The following is a 21,582-nucleotide window of genomic DNA, read 5'->3' as shown; positions in this document are numbered from 1 at the left end:
TAGAAAAAAACAATAAAAAAAAACACCTATGCAGTATAACAATTATTTGGATAGCATTTACATTGTATTAGGTGTAATAAGTAATCTAGACATGATTTAAAGTATACTGGAGGATGTATGTAGTTATATGCAAATACTGTGCCATTTAATATAAGGAACTTGTGCATTCATGGATTTTGGTATCTGTGGGGTTCCTGGAACCAGTTCGCCATGGATATTGAGGGATGACTGTGTATAGAATTGCTGGGTTCTGATACAACCTGCAAGTCCATATACTGGCTTAGTCAAAATTCTTAGGCATATGGCTGAATTAAAACTTTCTGCATTGCTTAAAATTTATATACAGGTATACCTTACTCTGTTGTACTTCTTCACTTTGCAGATGCTGCATTTTTTTTTTAATTGAAGGTTTGTGGCAACTGTACTGAGCAAATCAAGTCCGTCAGCACCATTTTTCCAATAGTTTGTGCTTGCTTCATGTCTCTATGTCATGTTTTGGTAATTCTTCCCATATTTCAGACGTTTTCATTATTATTATATCTGTTATGGTGATCTGTGATCAGTGATCTTTGATGTTACTGTTGTAATTGTTTTGAGGTGCCACGAACTGCACCTTTGTAAGATGGTGAACTAAATTGATAAATGTTGTGTGTGTTCTGACTGTACCACTGCTAGGCCGTGGGCCCCATCTCCCTTCCTTTCCTCAGGCTTTCCTATTCCTTGAGACACAATATTGAAATTAGGCCAATTAGTAATTCTACAATGGTCCGTAAGGGTTCAAGTGAAAGGGAGAGTCACACAACTCTCACTTTAAATAAAAAAGCTAGAAATGATTTAGCTTAGTGAGGAAGACAGGTTGAAAGCCGAAATAAGCTGAAAGCTAGGGTTCTTGTGCCAAACAGCTAGCCAAGCTTGAATGCAAAGGACAGGTTGTTGAAGGAAATTAGAAGTGCTACTCCAGTGAGTACATGAGTGGTAAGAAAGTGGAAGAGCCTCATTGCTGATATGGAGACAGTTTGAGTGGTCTGGATAGAAGTTCAAACCAGCTACAGCATTATCTTAAGCCGAAGCCTAATCTCGAGCAATGCCCTTACTGTCTTCAATTCTATGAAGGTTGAGAGACGTGAGGAAGCAACAAAAGTTTGAAGCTAGCAGAGGTTGGTTCATGAGGCTTAAACAAAGAAGCTGTCTCCATAACATAAAAGTGCAAGATGAAGCAGCAAGTGCTGAAATAGAAGCTGCAGCAAGTTATCCAGAAGATGTAGCTGAGATAATTGATGAAGGTGGCTACATTAAGCAACAGATTTTCAATGTAGACGAAACAGCCTTCTACTGGAAGGAGATGCCATCTAGGACTTTCCTAGCTAGAGAGAAGTCACTGCTTAGCTTCAAAGGACAGGCTGACTCTCTTGTTAGGGGCTAATGCCTCTCATGACTTTAAGTTGAAGCCAGTGTTCATTGCCCATTCCAAAAATCTTAGGACCCTCAAGAATTTTGCAAAGTCTCCTCTGTTTATGTGGCAAATCACATTTATTCATTTGTGTATATTGAACCAACCTTACATCCCAGCAATAAAGCCTACTTGATCATGGTGGATTAGTTTTTTGATGTACTGTTGCATTTGGTCTGCAGGTCTTTTATTGAGAATTTTTGCATTTATGTCCATCAGAGATATTGGTCTGAAGTTTTCTTTTTCATTTTGTCTCTGCCACATTTTGGCATCAGAATGATGCTGGCCTCATAGAATGAGTTAGGGAGGAGTCTCTCTTCCTCAGCTTTCTTGCAATAGTTTCAGTAGGATTGGTACCAGCTCTTCTTTATACGTTTAGCAAAATTCAGCTATGAATCTGCCTGATCCAAGGTTTCTTTCTGGAAAACAAAAATTTGTGTGACTCACTGTATTGTGATATTTGCTTTATCCAGGTGGTCTGGAATCAAACCTGAAATATCTTATAGATTTGCCTGTATATAACACTAGAGTGTTACAGTGTTTTGAGTGAAACTCTCTCCCCTTCTTCCCTAACCTTTAATAATCAACATGCTGGTTTAAAAACAGATGTTAGAACATCTAAATAATTGTAGTTAGTTAACTTGCTGGCTAGAATGAACAACATCATGTTTGATCCTTGACAGTCCTGCTCAGGATAATATTTAAATGCTAGTTTGATTGTATTATTTCCTTATATAAATTTCTTCAGGGGTTCCCCATTGCCTGGACTGCCCTTTCTTCTTTGTCACTAGTCTAATGTTTTTCCATTTTTCTCCCTAGCGTCTGCTAGTAGGCTTGTTCAGTGAATATTTGTTGTTTGAATTACTTAAAAAAAAAAGATAAATAAATGTGAATTTGAATGCATATCTATGTTAATGGAAATAGACTTGAGTTTAGAAGTCTCAGGTCTTGAACTGTCTGAGCCTATTGGTAGGCTTTTTTTTTTTTTTCTTTGAGATGTAGTCTCGCCCTGTTGCCCAGGCTGGAATGCAATGGCGTGACCTCGGCTCACTGCCACCTCTGCCTCCCGGGTTCAAGAGATTCTCCTGCCTCAGCCTCCTGAGTAGCTGGGATTACAGGTGCGTGCCACCAGGCCCGGCTAATTTTTTATATCTTTAGTAGAGACAGGGTTTCACCATGTTGGTCAGGCTGGTCTCGAACTTCTGACCTGGTGAAACCCCATCTCTACTAAATACAAAAATTAGCCGGGTATGGTGGCGGGTGCCTGTAATCCCAGATACTCAGGAGGCTGAGGCAGGCGAATCGCTTGAACCCGGGAGGCAGAGGTTGCAGTGAGCCGAGATCGCGCCAATGCACTCTAGCCTGGGTGACAGAGCGAGACTCTGTCTCAAAAAAAAAAAGTATGCTTTATTATTACTCACATATCATGAGGCCAACAGATCAAGAGACTGTTGCTATGGAAAAGATATATTGTTATATATACAGCTCACAAGAGAAGGAGGCGTGCTGTGTCACAGGGGGCTCCACAGGGAAGTACCAGAGTCAGTTAGGAGGCAGAGAAAGAGAGGGGGAAAAAGTGGACAAGAATGTTTATGTGGTTTCCGTGGGAAGGGACAGGTGAGATAGGGTAAACAGGTTTAGGATTGGCTACTTTGAGTATTTCAAGTGGGTTCTGGGGCATAGGGCTTTCTCTGGTTGTCTGGTACCTGGCCCTGGGGCAATTTGGGCAGGTGAAAAGTTGACCCTAGAGTGTAACCATAGAGGTGGTTGGAGGTTTGGGCTTTAGCTAGGTTGGTGTGCATATGGAAGACATCCTTCCATGGGAGTTAGTTTGCTGTCTCTAGGAATTAGCTAACCCTGAGAGGGGCAGTCGCTTCAGTTTTAGCAAGGTCCCAGATACCAAAGCATCAAGAATACAGAAAATAAAAAGATATGCTTACTATAATCTCTGCATGGACTAACACTACTTTTTAATTGGTCTCTCTGTATTCACATTTGCTTCCCTACAATCTAGCTTTCATTCAGCAACCACAGAAACTTTACATCATGTTATTCGTCTGCTTAAAATTCTTCACTGATTTTTTTTTCTGTATTTCAAATAAAGCCCAGTCTCTTTACCTTGGTTTTGAGGCCCTTCATGGTCAGGCTTCTGCCTACATATGCAACTCCATTATATTCTACTGTATCCTTTACTCACTTTATCCTGGGCCCGCTAATCTTTCAATTCTTTGACCGTGATTTGTTCTGTCTTTCAGGGCCTTTGCAGAGCAGTTCTTAGTGCTTAGTTATCTGGCTAACTTCTCGTTAAAGTTAAATATTTAGCTTAGCTTAAATATTATTCCCTTGGAGAGTCCTAAATTAGATCCTGTCTTAGTTTTTTGTGTGATTTATTTATTCATTGGTTCTTTTCTTTCTTTATTTTTTAATTTTAATTTTTCTTTTTTTTTTCTTTGAGGCGGAGCCTCACTCTTTTGCCAGGCTGGAGTGCAGTGGCACGATCTCGTCTCTCTGCAACCTCTGCCTCCCGGGTTCAAGTGATTCTCCTGCCCCAGCCTCCTGAGTAGCTGGGATTATAGGCCCCTGCCACCACGCCCAGCTAATTTTTTTTGTATTTTTAGTAGAGACAGGGTTTCACCATGTTGGCCAGGATGGTCTCGATCTCTTGACCTCATGATTCGCCTGCCTCGGCCTCCCAAAGTGCTGGGATTACAGGCATGAGCCACCGTGCCCGGCCTGCTTCTTTAGTTTGTATATAGGAGAAGAGAGCTACTGAGGATAAAATGGAAAGCAAGACAGATTGGTACCTATCTTTATGGAGCTTCTGTTCTTCTGGGGGAGGCAGATAAAAGTCAATGACAAAGTCCTTGCAGGATGTAATAAGTGCTTTACAGTATAAAAGGTGCTGACTTAGAAGGTGTCAGAGGATGGCCACTGTATACATATGAACTCTGGAGTTTAAGCATTTCTTTCTTTTCCAATCTGTGGATTTTGTAATTCACAGCAGTTCAGTGGAGAAAGGACATTTTATTGTTAAAGCTCACTTATCTACTTTCAAAGGTTTTTCACATACTCCGGTGCCTTCCAAGTCTCAGAAGCTACCATGGAATATGAATGCATTCCATTCCTTCATATGAACTAGGAGCAATTTTATTTGCAGAAATGGTGAATACAAAATAAAGTCACAGCCAGTTTATCTTATAGCACCCTTTCTTCTTTTCTTGCCATGGTTAGTAATCATATTTATTTGTGAGTTTACTTCCTTAATTCCTGTATATTCATGCTAGTGTATTCGGTATGAGGGTCCAAATTGTGAATGTGTGTTTCACTAGTGCATACTGAACATCTGGTCAAATGCCTGGCCCAAGTAGAGGGTCAGTGAATGCATGTGGCTGTTTAGTTCTAGTTGCTTAAATACTTTGCTGGGTTAAAGTTAGTGAGGCCATGTTTTATGTTATAGAGGTGTTGGACTTGGATCCATCTACTTACGTGGGTGTTAGATGGGCCATGAATTATTTTTTTGAAGAGAATTTTACCTTTTGCCAAAGTTTTCTCTTGACTTACTCTTATGGAGAGATAGGGCTGTGTTTTCAGGTGGCTGCCCAGGTTAGAATTCCTAATTTTCATAAGTTGTCACTTCTACCCTTAGCATTGCTGATTAGTGTGTATGGCAAGAAAAATGTACATTTTTTTGTATGCTTTTCAGTGAACATAATCGTCAATTCATTGTTACTTAACACTTTTCAAAATTTTGAATGAGAACATTCATATTTAAAGAGTTTTTTTTTGGCGGGCATGGTGGTTCACGCCTATAGTCTCAGCACTTTTGGAAGCTGAGGCAGGCGGAACACATGAGACCAGGAGTTCAAGACAAGCCTGGTCAACATGGCAAAACCCCATCTCTACCAAAACTACAAAAATTAGCTGGGCGTGGTGACACAGGCCTGTAATCCCAGCTACTTGGGAGGTTGAGGCACGAGAATCACTCGAACCCAGGAGGCAGACATTGCTGTGAGCCGACATGGTGCCACTGCACTCCAGCCTAGGTGACAGAATGAGATTCTGCCTCAGAAAAAAAAAAAGAGAGAGAGAGAGAAAGAGTTTTTTTTTTTTTTTTTTTCTGAAGGATATACAGTCTATTCACTGGTGGAGTGAAGCTTAACTCTGGGTCTATGTCAGAGTCACCGGTAGAGCTTTTAAAAACCTACTGAATCAGAACCTCAAAGGAGTGTGGGCTTGGGTCACAGGTGGCTCTGATGCACAGCCAGGTGTAGGAACGCTACTCCCTATAAAAGTTTCCACATAGGCGCCATACCTTAAAGGAGTACATGTAAAGAATTTTTTTTTTGTTTCCCATATGTTGCAGTTCTAAGTCTGTATTTAGTTTCATTTGTTTGTAAACAAGCACTTTTCTTAAATGGTTCAGTGAACATTTATGAACTCCAAATACATACCTTCAATTCCCAAGACCTAGCAAAGCTGAGTGTGTCTGGAAATTTAAGGTATGAGATGGAGAGTAATCAGAGATACGGGTAACAAGGTAGACTCTGAAATAACTTGTATGTGATATGAAGCAGTTAAGAGCTTTTCCTTTGGGTAATGGAGAGCTGTTAGAGTATTTTTGTTTAACTAGGAGAGCAGTATGATCAGCTTGTTTTACTTTTGTTTTAAAGTAAGGTACCTTGTCAACTGTATGTAGCATAGATTAGAACAGGGGAGAAAACTAAGACAAGGAGACCAGTGGGGAGCAAGTCTGTGCAAGAGGTAACGGAGTAGCAGTGGGGATAAAACAGGTTTGAATTCAGGCCCTTCAGCTCCAACCACTCTGTTCTACCTTTGACTTCAAGACATAGTTATTTTTTTTGTATTTATTGCCTTTGTTTTTAATATAAAATTTAATTATAACGGGAAAATTTTAAACTTTTGTTTTTTAGATGACTGATGTTTTTATTATTTATTTATTTTTAACTTTTATTTTAAGTTCAGGGGCACATGTGCAGGTTTGTTACATGGGTAAACTTGTGTCATGGGGGTTCGTTGTGCAGATTATTTTATCACCCAGGTATTAAGCCTAGTACCCATTAGTTATTTTTCCTGATCCTCTCCCTCCTTCCACCTTCCACCTTCTGATAGGCCCCAGTGTGTGTTGTTCACTCTGTGTGTCCATGTGTCCTCATCATTTAGCTCCCAGTTATAAGTGAGAACATGCAGTATTTGGTTTTCTGTTCCTGTGTTAGTTTGCTAAGGACAATAGCCTCCAGCTCCATCCATGTCTCTGCAAAGGACAAGACTTTGTTCTTTTTTGTGGCTGCATAGTATTCCATGGTGTATATGTACCACATTTTCATTATCCAGTCTGTCATTGATGGGCATTTAGGTTGATGCCATGTCTTCGCTATTGTGAAGAGTGCTAGTTACAATGAACATAAGCATGCATGTGTCTTTATAATAGAACAATTTATATTCCTTTGGGTATATATCCAGTAATGGGATTGCTAGGTTGAATGGTATTTCTGTCTCTAGGTCTCTAGGTCTTTGAGGAATTGCCACACTATCTTCCACAATGGTTGAACTAATTTACACTCCCACCAACAGTATATAAGCATTCCTTTTTCTCCACAACCTTGCCAGCATCTGTTTTTTTTTTTTTGACTTTTTAATAATAGTCATTCTGACTGGTGTAACATGGTATCTCATTGTGGTTTTGATTTGCATTTCTGTAATGATCAGTGATGTTGAACTTTTTTTCATATTCTTGCTGGCCACATGTAGGTCTTCTTTTGAAAAGTATCTGTTCATGTCCTTTGCCCATTTTTTAATGGGGTTGTTTGTTTGTTTTTTTTCTTGTAGATCTGTTTAAGTTCCTTATAGCTGCTGGATATTAGACCTTTATTGGATGCATAGTTTGTTCAAAAATGTTCTTTCATTCTGTAAGTTATCTATTTACTCTCTTGATAGTTTCTTTTGCTGTACAGAAGCTCTTTGATTTTACTAGGTCCCATTTGCCAATTTTTGCTTTTGTTGTGATTGCTTTGGGTGTCTTTGTCGTGAAATCTTTGCCTGTGTCCTGGATGGTATTGCCTAGGTTGTCTTCCAGGGTTTTTATATTTTTGGGTTTTACATTTAGGCCTTTAATCCATCTTGAGTTAAATTTTTGAACATGATATAAGGGAGGGGTCCAGTTTCAATCTTCCACATATGGCTAGCCGGTTATCCCAGCACCATTTATTGAATGGGGAATCCTTTTTCCTTTCCATTGCCTGTTATCATCAGGTTTGTCAAAGATCATATAGTTGTAGTTGTGTGGTCTTATTTCTGAGTTCTTTATTCTGTTTTATTTGTCTGTATGTCTTTTTTTGTATCATAACCATGCTGTTTTGGTTACTGTAGCCCTGTAGTATATTTTGAAGTTGGGTAGTGTGATGCCACCAGCTTTGTTTTTTTTGCTTAGGATTGCCTTGGCTATTCGGGCTCTTTTTTGGTTCCATATGAATTTCAAAATAGTTTTTTCTAGTTCTGTGCCAAATCTCAAATAGTAGTTTTAGTAAGAATAGCATTGAATCTATAAATTACTTTGGGCAGTGTGGCCATTTTAATGATGTGTGTTTGTGTGTGTGTGTGTTTATATATATTTTTTAATTTTTTATTATTATTTTTTTGAGATGGAGTCTTGCTCTGTTGCCCAGGCTGGAGTGCAGTGACACAATCTCAGCTCACTGCAACCTCTGCCTCCTGAGCTCAAGTGATTTTCCTGCCTCACCCTCCTAAGTAACTGGGATTACAGGCATGCGCCACCATGCCCAGCTAATTTTGTATTTTTAGTAGAGATGGGGGTTTCACCATGTTGACCAGGCTGATCTGAAACTTCTGACCTTAAGTGATCCTCTCAAAGTGCTGGGTTTACAGGCGTGAGCCACAGTGCCCAGCCTCATTTTAATGATATTGATTATTAATATCCCTGAGCATGGAATGTTTTCCCATTTCTTTATGTCATCTCTGATTTCTTTGAGCAGTGTTTCGTAGTTCTCCTTGTGGAGATCTTTCACCTCCCTAGTTTGCTGTCTTCCTATGTAGTTTATTCTTTTTGTGGCAGTTGTGAATGGGAGTTAGTTCCCGATTTGGCTCTCGGCTTGACTGTTGTTGGTGTTTAGGAATGCTAGGGATTTTTGCACATTGCTTTTGTATCCTGAGACTTTGCTGAAGTTGCTTATCAGCCTGAGAAGCTTTTGGGCTGAGGCTATGGGGTTTTCTAGATATAGGATCATGTCATCTGCAAACAGGGGTAGTTTGACTTCCTCTCTTCATATTTGGATGACCTTTATTTCTCTCTCTTGCCTGATTGCCCTTGCCAGGACTTCCAATACTATGTTAAACAGGAATGGTGAGAGAGTGCATCCTTGTCTTAATGCCGCTTTTCAAGGGGAATGCTTCCAGCTTATGCCCATTCAGTATGATTGTTAGCTGTGGGTTTTTCATATATGGCTCTTATTATTTTGAGGTATGTTCCTTCAATACCTAGTTTGTTGAGAGTTTTTAACATGAATGGATGTCTGATTTTATCGAAAGCCTTTTCTGTATCTATTGAGATAATCATGTGGTTTTTGTCTTTAGTTCTGTTTATGTGATGAATCACATTTATTGATTTGTATATGTTGAACCAATCTTGCATCCCAAAGAGAAAGCCTACTTAACTGTGGTGGGTTAGGTTTTTTATGTGCCACTGGATTTGGTTTGCTAATGTTTTGTTGACAACTTTTGCATCAATGTTCATCAAGGATATTGGCCTAAAGTTTTCTTTTTTTGTTGTATCTCTGCCAGGTTTTGGTATCAGAATGATGCTGGCTTCATAGGATGAGTTAGGGAGCATTTCCTTCTCCTCAATTTTTTGAAATAGTGTCAGCAGGAATGGTACCAGCTCTTCTTTGTACATCTGCTAGAATTTGGCCCTAAGTCCATCTGGTCTTGGGTGGTTTTTTTTTTTGGATGGTAGGCTGTTTATTACTGCCTCAGTGTTAAGAGCATAGCTAAAATTTTAAAGGCTGTACTGAGAAGTCTTCCCTGACAGTCTTCTCTTAACCTCCACAATTGGTAGAGTCTCTACGTGTTCTTTTATTGTACTTTCAATTTTTTTTTTTTGCTTATTTGTTTTTCTGTCTTATTTATCTTACACTGGTGCCCAGCAAAATGGCTACTGTTTTTGATTGTAGCTACTACTAGATAGAAGTATTTATTTGAACAAGTTGTCCTCTTACATGCCATACTTGGTTTTTCCCTTTCTATTTGTGTACCTTTATTCATGGTCTTTCTCTTTTCTAGAATTTTCTTATCCCTCTTCTCCATCTACATTTTGGAGTTTAAACTTTTCTTTCAAAATCTCATTCAAATCCCACTCCCTTCCACAAAGTTCTCTTTGGATGATTCCAGTGTTATTTCCTCCTTTGAGCTCTTGTAGCATTAAAGTTGTGTCCTATTTAGTTTCTGCTGTCTTGTATTTTCTATCTCTATGCATTTTTTGAATATGATATTCTGCCTCTTTGAGATAGGTAAGATTTCTCATACATCAGTATATGTAGTTTATCCATAATATACATTATTGCTGATGGTCATTTGTCCCTTTCTAAATCTTCCTGAAGACAGCTTGGCTATAAACATAGTTTATTCTGCTCTGGAAGACGTAAGACCTCAGTTTAGAAATTAAATTGCTAATATTTTAATTCTATAAATTTAAGCAGAAAAATTTATAATTTTTTTCTCTAGAATTTTCAAAAGCCAGAATGAAAGAAAATTTAAAATAACTTTTTTGGCCTCATTGAAATATAGATTATTTTCGAGTTGATTAATATTTGACTGAATGCAAAATCCTTTAGAAGACATATTTAAAATGCTTTAGTTAAAGGGAAAAATTTTCATTTGTTCCTCATGTTAAGTAGTAAGTTCTTTGCCAAAATGAAGTCTTATTTTCTTCAGAATCACTCGAAACATTTGGGCCTCTTCTGGTTTGTAATCCTGTTAAATTTCATCCATGAAGTAAAGCCTAATTATGCATAGTTGGTGAACTCCAGATATTGAGAATTTGATGTGCAATAGAAATTTACTTATTTAACTTATTGGAACATTATGAAATGTTGAAAATACTTTGTATTGGGATTAAGAAAAAAATTTCTTTGGGAATTAACTAAATTTAATTGTTTATGTATTTTCCTTTAGCCCATATGTTGTAAAGTACTATGGCAGTTATTTTAAGAATACAGACCTCTGGATTGTTATGGAGTACTGTGGCGCTGGCTCTGTCTCAGACATAATTAGATTACGAAACAAGACAGTAAGTATTTTAAAATTGTTTTGCTAATCTCATTTCTAAAGATTGATATTTTAGAATCTGACTAGTTGGTATTTTGTTACACAGAAAATAATAGCATGAAAAAAGAAAAGGTTTTAAGTGGTGTAAAGATATCTAGTAGGAGGTGTGAGAACCAGCCACATATCTTTCTGTGACAAATTTAGGAATTACATGATTGTTTAATTTATTTATTAGGATAATTTTTGGTGTGTCACAGAGAAACTACCATGGTACTTCTCTTCTTCATTTGGAATCAGTGTGTGTGTGTGTTGTTTAATAATGTGAGTTTCATAAATTATGGCTAGAATTTTATTTAAAGTTTATAATATTCATGGTATTTACGTATCTTAAATTTTCTGTATTATAATTTATGGCTGGTAATATTTGAAGAAATTATATACTTCTGAATTTAAAAAAAATAAAACATTTTTGTATTTATTTTCCCAAATATTGTCAGGATGTGTGAAAGTGATAGAAATATATATATTTCTATAAATTTAGCTTAGTGAAATGTATTGTTTAATAAAAGCTTTTTATGGTTATGTTTTAACTCTAACTAGAAGTGCTATTTACAAAATTGTTTACTTTAAGCTAGTAATACATCTAGTTTATTTGGACAATTTGTATGGACCAAAGTGACCTTTTTTTCTTGAATAGGAAGAGTAATCAGTGAAATAATTTGTAATTCTGTAGCAGTAACATTATTATATGTTGTCAGCCATGTTTCAGTAAAATACATTCAGAAAAAATACTTCAGTCAATTTGTAGTTAACCAGAATCATTTTAAAGTTTGATTTGGGAAGTACACTGTAAGTTTATTTTACTAATTTTTTTTCCCCATTAGAGAAAAGAAAGTAAATAGGATTTCTTTTAAGGGAAGTGAAACAGAAGTTGAAATAATCCCTGTTTTGACAGAGTAGATTAAGTGATCTGTGACATTCTAATGATATATTTTAGAATTTCTATGGTGCTTAACTAGCATTTATGTAAATCAGATGATTCTTGAGTGGCAGAACAATGCTTCAGTGGAAAGTAATTATATCCCAGTTAGAGAATTGTTTTAAAATCATTTCAGGGCTAAACTGAGTGCATTTGGTATTTAAAGTTATCAGGTAGGAATATGAAGGAGTTTGTGAAATGGAAAATTTTAAACATCTCTATTTTCTTAGTTTTAAGTGTTAATGTTACAATTTTGAGTAGATATGAAGTATTTGATCCAAGAAGTTTAATCCTTGTTGCCGATAATTACAACTGTGAAGACATACTATAGTTCTTAAAGATAGGTATGGATCAGATCATTATCTTCAGAAAACTCTTTGTCAGTTATCAAAGAAAAGATTTTATCCATTCATATTCTTTGTTATAAGACACAGTCCACTGAGCATGTTGGGGAGTCGTACACTTGGAATAACGTAGTTGTTATGCTCACACAACAGGTACCCTGGGTTCTGGGATGGCATGGTAAGAATCTAATTTCCATATGTGAAAAGAAACCCAGAGCTGCACAAGAGATTGATCAGGAGCTGTAGGTATATTGTTTCTGAGTGTTGCCTTGATGACAGCTCCTATTAAGTCTCAAGAATATTTGTATCTTTCTTTTCTAGTGCAAGGACATTTTTCTTCATTTATTTATTATCCAAAAAGAGTACCATTATTGTTAAGGTTAATAATATAAAGATACGTAACATCCCATTTAAAAAATATCTGGATGTTGTAGGCCTTTGTTCACTAGAGTGTTACTCTTGATTGTCTGAATTTCAGAAGCATGACTATTACTGACTGACTGGCTTTCAAAAATTTGACGAGTCTAACAGTCGTCTTTGATTAAACAGGTGTAAAACTCACTCTAGTAATTGTTTTCATGGTCATGAAACAATCTTTTCCTAAGAATATGGCAATTTGTTTTTAAGAGCTTGTATGGTCTGTTGTTTTTTTTTGTGATCTGCTTTGTTTCTTTAAATTCTGTATACATTTTAAATAGCACAAGGAATTCTTGTTATTTTATATTGTTATTCTTGTTATTTTATATTGCAAATGTTTATATTTACTCATATATTTATGCTTTATATTGTTCTTTATTTCTTTCTGTGTTTCTCCGTTGTCTGAAGAATATCTGTTAGTATTTCCTTATGTGTGGTGGGTATGATGATAATGTCTTTTTTTTTTTTTTTGGTGAAAATGTTGTTATTTTACTTCATGTTTTCTTTTTTCCTTTTTCTGAGACAGGTTCTCGCTCTTTTGCCCAGGCTAGAATGCAGTGGTGTGATCACAGTTCACTGCAACCTTGAACTCCTGGGCTCAAGCGATCCTCCAGCCTTAGCCTCCTGAGTAACTAGGACTTCAGGAGCATGCCATCATGCCTGGCTAATTAAAACAATTTTGTTTTGTAGAGATGGGGTCTGGCTATATTGCTCAGGCTGGTCTTCAACTCCTGGTCTCAAGCAATTCTCCTGCCTTGGCTTCCCATAGTGCTGGGATTACTGATGTGAGCCACCATGCCTGACCCTCACTTCACTTCTGAACAGTATATTTGCTGGGTAAAGAATTCTAGGTTAGTGATTCCTTTTAGCCTTTTAAAGATATTATCCAGAAATCTTGTATTTTATATCCCAGAACATAATTTATTTTTATTTTTTATTTTTATTTTTGAGACACGGCCTTGCGCTGTCACTCAGGCTGTAGTGCAGTGGTGTGATCATGGCTCACTATAGTCCTGGCCTCCTGGGCTCAAGTGATCTTCCCACTTCAGCCTCCTGAGTAGCTGGAACTACAGTCATGTGGCACCATGACTGGCTAATTTTTTTGATTTTTGAAGAGATAGGGTCTCACTTTGCTGCCTAGGCTCATATCCTAGAACATATTAATTATAGTCTAATTCTGTTTGCTAATCTTTTAAATGTTAATCTCCTGTGGGTCTCTTTCTATTTTATATTGTTTCTCTTGTTTTTTATTGTTTTTGTCTATGCCTTGTGATCTTTGATAGAGTGCTAGACATTGCATAAAATGTGATAGAGGTTATTTGAACTTCTGAATATTGATGTATTTTACTTAAGGTTTTTGTTTCTATCTGGTGGCTAGAACTAGCAATCCTGGATCACTTAATTCAATTGGGGTTAGAGATAATTTGAATCTGGGCTTCAGTACAGTTATGTGCTACATAATGATGTTTCTATCAATGATGGACTGCATGTAGAATTGTGGTCCCATAAGATTATAGTATCGTATTTTTACTGTACTTTTTCTATGTTTAGATGTGTTTAGATACACGAATACTTACCATTGTGTTGCTGCTGCCTACAGCATTCTGTACAGTAACATGCTACACAGGTTTGTAGCCTAGGAGCAATAGGCTATACCATCTAGGTTTGTGTAAACACACTCTCTGATGTTCACACAATGATGAAGTTGCCTAATGATGTCTTTCGGAATGTATCCATGTTGTCAGGTGACACATGACTGTACTTTTGAGGGTTGATCATCCTTTACATCTACAATATGGTCCTTTGGCATTATAGGGCTTCTCAGTTTCTTGGTAGCTTTTGATTTCCAGTCTTTGACCTTCTCATCTTGTAAGTCAGTCAAAAGGTCTGCTCTGCTTATTAGCCTCTTGGCCTCTGTTCCATAATTGATAGATGCCTCTTGGGGAAAAGCAGCCCTTATTGCTAGGCTTACCTCTTCCTCTTTCTTTTTTCTAATATTTTGTTTTCAGACAAAATACACTGCTTGTGTGTCTTCATTAGCCTTAACATAGACTTTTAAATGTATTTTCTCCAGACATTTTAGTTCTTTCAGCAGGAGAGTGGTCTGAATTATCTAGTTTATCACTACCAGAAGTGGAACTCTTTCAAATAGTACAAGTTTTGTTATTAGCAGTTCTGTTCTGCTATGAGCAAACATATGCAAAGCTACCCCCAAAGGCTAAGGGAGCTGAGAGCTGAAGAAAGACGCTGACAAATCCAGTTTCTTATAAAAAAAACATTTATTACAGACTAACTAACAGAAATAATGTTTTGGGTGGCCAAGAGGTGGTGTATTCCCACATCCACCCTCCCGAAAATATCCTTTATATAGCAAGCTTTTTTGGTAAAACATATGCAGCTGGTTACACCTCAGACTTTCTTGCTACTCATGACCACTGGAGAGGTTAGATAAACATCTTTATGAGGGGTTGTCTATGCTACAGGCATTGTTTAAAGACCTTGCTGCTGGAGCCAAACTCCTGTCATTATGGTGGTTTTGCTTCGTAATGGTGTCACTCTTATCTTGCAATAGGCTGGTTTTTTACCTACATCTTTAATCTAGCTGGAGTTTATTTCTGTATATGATAGGAGATAGGGGTATACAGCACTTTTTTTTTTTTCTGTGTGGAAATCTAATATTCCTAACACAGTTTTCTATCCCTTTTTAACTGGCTTATAAGCCTGTCCTACTAAAGTTATGTATATATTTGTCTCTATATTTGGTCTGTCTGTTCTAGCAGAGATTTATTTGCCTGCTTCTGCAACAGAAATATGTTTTTTTAAAATTATTATTATACTTTAAGTTTTAGGGTACATGTGCACAATGTGCAGGTTAGTTACATATGTATACATGTGCCATGCTGGTGTGCTGCACCCATTAACTCGTCATTTAGCATTAGGTATATCTCCTAATGCTATCACTCCCCACACCCCCCACCCCACAACAGTCCCCAGAGTGTGATGTTCCCCTTCCTGTGTCCATGTGTTCTCATTGTTCAATTCCCACCTATGAGTGAAAATATGCAGCATTTGGTTTTTTGGTTCTTGTGATACTTTACTGAGAAAGATGATTTCCAATTTCATCCATGTCCCTACAAAGGACATGAACTCATCATTTTTTATGGCTGCATAGTATTCCATGGTGTATATGTGCCACATTTTCTTAATCCAGTCTATCATTGTTGGACATTTGGGTTGGTTCCAAGTCTTTGCTACTGTGAATAGTGCTGCAGTAAACATACGTGTGCATGTGTCTTTATAGCAGCATGATTTATAGTCCTTTGGGTATATACCCAGTAATGGGATGGCTGGGTCAAATGGTATTTCTAGTTCTAGATCCCTGAAGAATCGCCACACTGACTTCCACAATGGTTGAACTAGTTTACCTTCCCATCAACAGTGTAAAAGTGTTCCTATTTCTCCACATCCTCTCCAGCACCTGTTGTTTCCTGACTTTTTAATGATCACCATTCTAACTGGTGTGAGATGGTATCTCATTGTGGTTTTGATTTGCATTTCTCTGATGGCCAGTGATGGTGAGCATTTTTTCATGTGTTTTTTGGCTGCATAAATGTCTTCTTTTGAGAAGTGTCTGTTCATGTCCTTCGCCCACTTTTGATGGGGTTGTTTTTTTCTTGTAAATTTGTTTGAGTTCATTGTAGATTCTGGATATTAGCCCTTTGTCAGATGAGTAGGTTGCGAAAATTTTCTCCCATTTTGTAGGTTGCCTGTTCACTCTGATGATAGTTTCTTTTGCTGTGCAGAAGTTATTTAGCTTAATTAGATCCCATTTGTCAGCTTTGGCTTTTGTTGCCATTGCTTTTGGTGTTTTAGACATGAAGTCCTTGCCCATGCCTATGTCCTGAATGGTAATGCCTAGGTTTTCTTCTAGGGTTTTTATGGTTTTAGGTAGAACGTTTAAGTCTTTAATCCACCTTGAATTAATTTTTGTATAAAGTGTAAGGAAGGGATCCAGTTTCAGCTTTCTACATATGGCTAGCCAGTTTTCCCAGCACCATTTATTAAATAGGGAATCCTTTCCCCATTGCTTGTTTTTCTCAGGTTTGTCAAAGATCAGATAGCTGTAGATATGCGGCGTTATTTGTGAGGGCTCTGTTCTGTTCCATTGATCTATATCTCTGTTTTGGTACCAGTACCATGCTGTTTTGGTTACTGTAGCCTTGTAGTATAGTTTGAAGTCAGGTAGTATGCTGCCTCCAGCTTTGTTCTTTTGGCTTAGGATTGACTTGGCGATGCGGGCTCTTTTTTTTTTTCCATATGAACTTTAAAGTAGTTTTTTCCAATTCTGTGAGGAAAGTCATTGGTAGCTTGATGGGGATGGCATTGAATTTATAAAATACCTTGGGCAGTATGGCCATTTTCACGATATTGATTCTTCCTACCCATGAGCATGGAATGTTCTTCCATTTGTTTGTATCCTCTTTTATTTCATTGAGCAGTGGTTTGTAGTTCTCCTTGAAGAGGTCCTTCACGTCCGTTGTAAGTTGGATTCCTAGGTATTTTATTCTCGTTGAAGCAATTGTGAATGGGAGTTCACTCATGATTTGGCTCTCTGTTTGTCTGTTATTGGTGTATAAGAATGCTTATGATTTTTGCACATTGATTTTGTATCCTGAGACTTTGCTGAAGTTGCTTATCAGCTAAAGGAGATTTTGGGCTGAGACAATGGGGTTTTCTAGATATCCAATCATGTCATCTGCAAACAGGGACAATTTGACTTCCTCTTTTCCTAATTGAATACCCTTGATTTCCTTCTCCTGCCTAATTGCTCTGGCCGGAACTTCCAACACTATGTTGAATAGGAGTGGTGAGAGAGGGCATCCCTGTCTTGTGCCAGTTTTCAAAGGGAATGCTTCCAGTTTTTGCCCATTCAGTATGATATTGGCTGTGGGTTTGTCATAGATAGCTCTTATTATTTTGAGATACATCCCATCAATACCTAATTTATGGAGAGTTTGTAGCATGAAGGGTTGTTGAATTTTGTCAAAGGCCTTTTCTGCATCTATTGAGATAATCATGTGGTTTTTGTCTTTGGTTCTGTTTATATACTGGATTACATTTATTGATTTGCATATATTGAACCAGCCTTGCATCCCAGGGATGAATCCAACTTGATCATGGTGGATAAGCTTTTTGATGTGCTGCTGGATTCGGTTTGCCAGTATTTTATTGAGGATTTTTGCATCAATGTTCATCAAGGATATTGGTCTAAAATTCTCTTTTTTGGTTGTGTCTCTGCCCGGCTTTGGTATCAGGATGATGCTGGCCTCATAAAATGAGTTAGGGAGAATTCCCTCTGTTTCTATTGATTGGAATAGTTTCAGAAGGAATGGTACCAGTTCCTCCTTGTACCTCAGGTAGAATTCGGCTGTGAATCCATCTGGTCCTGGACTCTTTTTGGTTGGTAAGCTATTGATTATTGCCACAATTTCAGATCCTGTTATTGGTCTATTCAGAGATTCAACTTCTTCCTGGTTTAGTCTTGGGAGGGTGTATGTGTCAAGGAATTTATCCATTTCTTCTAGATTTTCTAGTTTATTTGCATAGAGGTGTTTGTAGTATTCTCTGATGGTAGTTTGTATTTCTGTGGGATCAGTGGTGATATCCCCTTTATCATTTTTTATTGCTTCTATTTGATTCTTCTCTCTTTTCTTCTTTATTAGTCTTGTTAGCAGTCTATCGATTTTGCTGATCCTTTCAAAAAACCAGCTCCTGGATTCATTAGTTTTTTGTTTCTCTGTTTCCTTCAGTTCTGCTCCGATTTCAGTTATTTCTTGCCTTCTGCTAGCTTTTGAATGTGTTTGCTCTTGCTTTTCTAGTTCTTTTAATTGTGATGTTAGGGTGTCAATTTTGGATCTTTCCTGCTTTCTCTTGTGGGCATTTAGTGCTATAAATTTCCCTCTGCACACTGCTTTGAATGTGTCCCAGGGATTCTGGTATGTTGTGTCTTTGTTCTTGTTGGTTTCAAAGACCATCTTTATTTCTGCCTTCATTTTGTTATGTACCCAGTAGTCATTCAGGAGCAGGTTGTTCAGTTTCCATATAGTTGAGTGGTTTTGAGTGAGTGTCTTAATCCTGAGTTCTAGTTTGATTGCACTGTGGTCTGAGAGACAGTTTGTTATAATTTCTGTTCTTTTACATTTGCTGAGTAGAGCTTTACTTCCAACTATGTGGTCAATTTTGGAACAGGTGTGGTGTGGTGCTGAAAGAAATGTATATTCTGTTGATTTGGGGTGTAGAGTTCTGTAGATGTCTATTAGGTCCGCTTGATGCAGAGCTGAGTTCAATTCCTGGGTATCCTTGTTAACTTTCTGTCTGGTTGATCTGTCTAATGTTGACAGTGGGGTGTTAAAGTCTCTCATTATTATTGTGTGGGAGTCTCAGTCTCTTTGTAGGTCACTGAGGACTTGCTTTATGATTTGGGTGCTCCTGTATTGGGTGCATATATGTTTAGGATAGTTAGCTCTTCTTGTTGAATTGATCCCTTTACCGTTATGTAATGGTCTTCTTTGTCTCTTTTGATCTTTGTTGGTTTAAAGTCTGTTTTATCAGAGACTAGGATTGCAACCCCTGCCTTTTTTTGTTTTCCATTTGCTTGGTAGATCTTCCTCCATCCTTTTATTTTGAGCCTATGTGTGTCTCTGCTCGTGAGATGGGTTTCCTGAATACAGCACACTGATGGGTCTTGACTCTATCCAATTTGCCAGTCTGTATCTTTTAATTGGAGCATTTAGTCCATTTACATTTAAAGTTAATATTGTTATGTGTGAATTTGATCCTGTCATTATGATGTTAGCTGGTTATTTTGCTCGTTAGTTGATACAGTTTCTTCCTAGCCTCGATGGTCTTTACAATTTGGCATGATTTTGCAGTGGCTGGTACCGGTTGTTCCTTTCCATGTTTAGTGCTTCCTTCAGGAGCTCTTTTAGGGCAGGCCTGGTGGTGACAAAATCTCTCAGCATTTGCTTATCTGTAAAGTATTTTATTTCTCCTTCACTTATGAAGCTTAGTTTGGCTGGATGTGAAATTCTGGTTTGAAAATTCTTTTCTTTAAGAATCTTGAATATTGGCCCCCACTGTCTTCTGGCTTGTAGAGTTTCTGCTGAGAGATCAGCTGTTAGTCTGATGGGCTTCCCTTTGTGGGTAACCCGACCTTTCTGTGGCTGCCCTTAACATTTTTTCCTTCATTTCAACTTTGGTGAATCTGACAATTATGTGTCTTGGAGTTGCTCTTCTGGAGAAGTATCTTTGTGGCATTCTCTGTATTTCCTGAATCTGAATGTTGGCCTGCCTTGCTAGATTGGGGAAGTTCTCCTGGATAATATCCTGCAGAGTGTTTTCCAACTTGGTTCCATTCTCCCCGTCACTTTCAGGTACACCAATGAGACGTAGATCTGGTCTTTTCACATAGTCCCATATTTCTTGGAGGCTTTGTTCATTTCTTTTTGTTCTTTTCCTCTAAACTTACCTTCTTGCTTCATTTCATTCATTTCGTCTTCCATCACTGATACCCTTTCTTCCAGTTGATGGCATCGGCTCCTGAGGCTTCTGCATTCTTCACGTAGTTCTCGTGCCTTGGCTTTCAGCTCCATCAGCTCCTTTAAGCACTTCTCTGTATTGGTTATTCTAGTTATACATTCTTCTAAATTTTTTTCAAAGTTTTCAACTTCCTTGCCTTCGGTTTGAATTTCCTCCTGTAGCTCGGAGTAGTTTGATCGTCTGAAGCCTTTTTCTCTCAACTCGTCAAAGTCATTCTCCGTCCAGCTTTGTTCCGTTGCTGGTGAGGAGCTGTGTTCCTTTGGAGGAGGAGAGGCGCTCTGCTTTTTAGAGTTTCCAGTTTTTCTGCTCTGTTTTTTCCCCATCTTTGTGGTTTTATCTACTTTTGGTCTTTGATGATGGTGATGTACAGATGGGTTTTTGGTGTGGATGTCCTTTCTGTTTGTTAGTTTTCCTTCTAACAGACAGGACCCTCAGCTGCAGGTGTGTTGGAGTTTGCTAGAGGTCCACTCCAGACTCTGTTTGCCTGGGTACCAGCAGCGGTGGCTGCAGAACAGTGGATTTTTGTGAACCGCGAATGCTGCTGTCTGATCGTTCCTCTGGAAGTTTTGTCTCAGAGGAGTACCCGGCATTGTGAGGTGTCAGTCTGCCCCTACTTGGGGGTGCCTCCCAGTTAGGCTGCTCTGGGGTCAGGGGTCAGGGACCCACTTGAGGAGGCAGTCTGCCCATTCTCAGATCTCCAGCTGCGTGCTGGGAGAACCACTGCTCTCTTCAAAGCTGTTCAGACAGGGACATTTAAGTCTGCAGAGGTTACTGCTGTCTTTTTGTTTGTCTGTGCCCTGCCCCCAGAGGTGGAGCCTACAGAGGCAGGCAGGCCTCCTTGAGCTGTGGTGGACTTCACCCAGTTGGAGCTTCCTGGCTGCTTTGTTTACCTAAGCAGGCTTGGGCAATGGCGGGCGCCCCTCCCCCAGCCTCGCTGCTGCCTTGTGGTTTGATCTCAGACTGCTGTGCTAGCAATCAGTGAGACTCTGGGCGTAGGACCCTCCGAGCCAGGTGTGGGATATAATCTCCTGGTGAGCCGTTTTTTATGCCCGTCGGAAAAGCACAGTATTAGGGTGGGAGTGACCCAATTTTCCAGGTGCCCTCTGTCACCCCTTTCTTTGACTAGGAAAGGGAACTCCCTGACCCCTTGCGCTTCCCGAGGGAGGCAATGCCTCGCTCTGCTTCGGCTCGCGCATGGTGCGCTGCACGCGCTGTCATGTGCCCACTGTCTGGCACTCTAGTGAGATGAACCCGGTACCTCAGATGGAAATGCAGAAATCACCCGTCTTCTGCGTCGCTCACGCTGGGAGCTGTAGACCGGAGCTGTTCCTATTCGGCCATCTCGGCTTCCGGATCCAGAAATATGTTCTTAATTATATGGCAGTATGTTTGATGTTTGGGATATAGTTCCCTTGTCTTTGTTTTCCATGATCTCTCTTATAAGTTTTATTTATTTATTTATTTATTTTATTTTTTATTTTTTTTTTGAGTCGGAG

At 38.5% G+C, this 21,582-nt stretch overlaps 1 protein-coding gene across 7 annotated transcripts in view; it reads left to right on the top strand.

Moving 5' to 3' along the window:
* STK3 (serine/threonine kinase 3) overlaps positions 1–21,582 on the top strand; it is a 422,170-nt gene that overhangs the window by 67,809 nt on the left and 332,779 nt on the right. For all 7 annotated transcript variants that reach the window (XR_008667625.2, XR_008667626.2, XR_010135011.1 and 4 more), the window contains exon 4: positions 10,655–10,769. Coding sequence is in view for 4 of the 7 variants with exons in the window: in XM_031013812.3 (XP_030869672.1) it covers positions 10,655–10,769 (115 nt within the window). In the remaining 3 variants the exon portion in view is untranslated. The remainder of the gene's footprint in view (positions 1–10,654; positions 10,770–21,582) is intronic.

The sequence above is a fragment of the Gorilla gorilla genome, chromosome 7, assembly GCF_029281585.2.
Source record: "Gorilla gorilla gorilla isolate KB3781 chromosome 7, NHGRI_mGorGor1-v2.1_pri, whole genome shotgun sequence".
Classification (NCBI taxonomy): domain Eukaryota; kingdom Metazoa; phylum Chordata; class Mammalia; order Primates; family Hominidae; genus Gorilla; species Gorilla gorilla.
The sequence above is the reverse complement of the archived record's forward strand: the minus strand, read 5'-3'. Positions and strand labels throughout refer to the sequence as shown.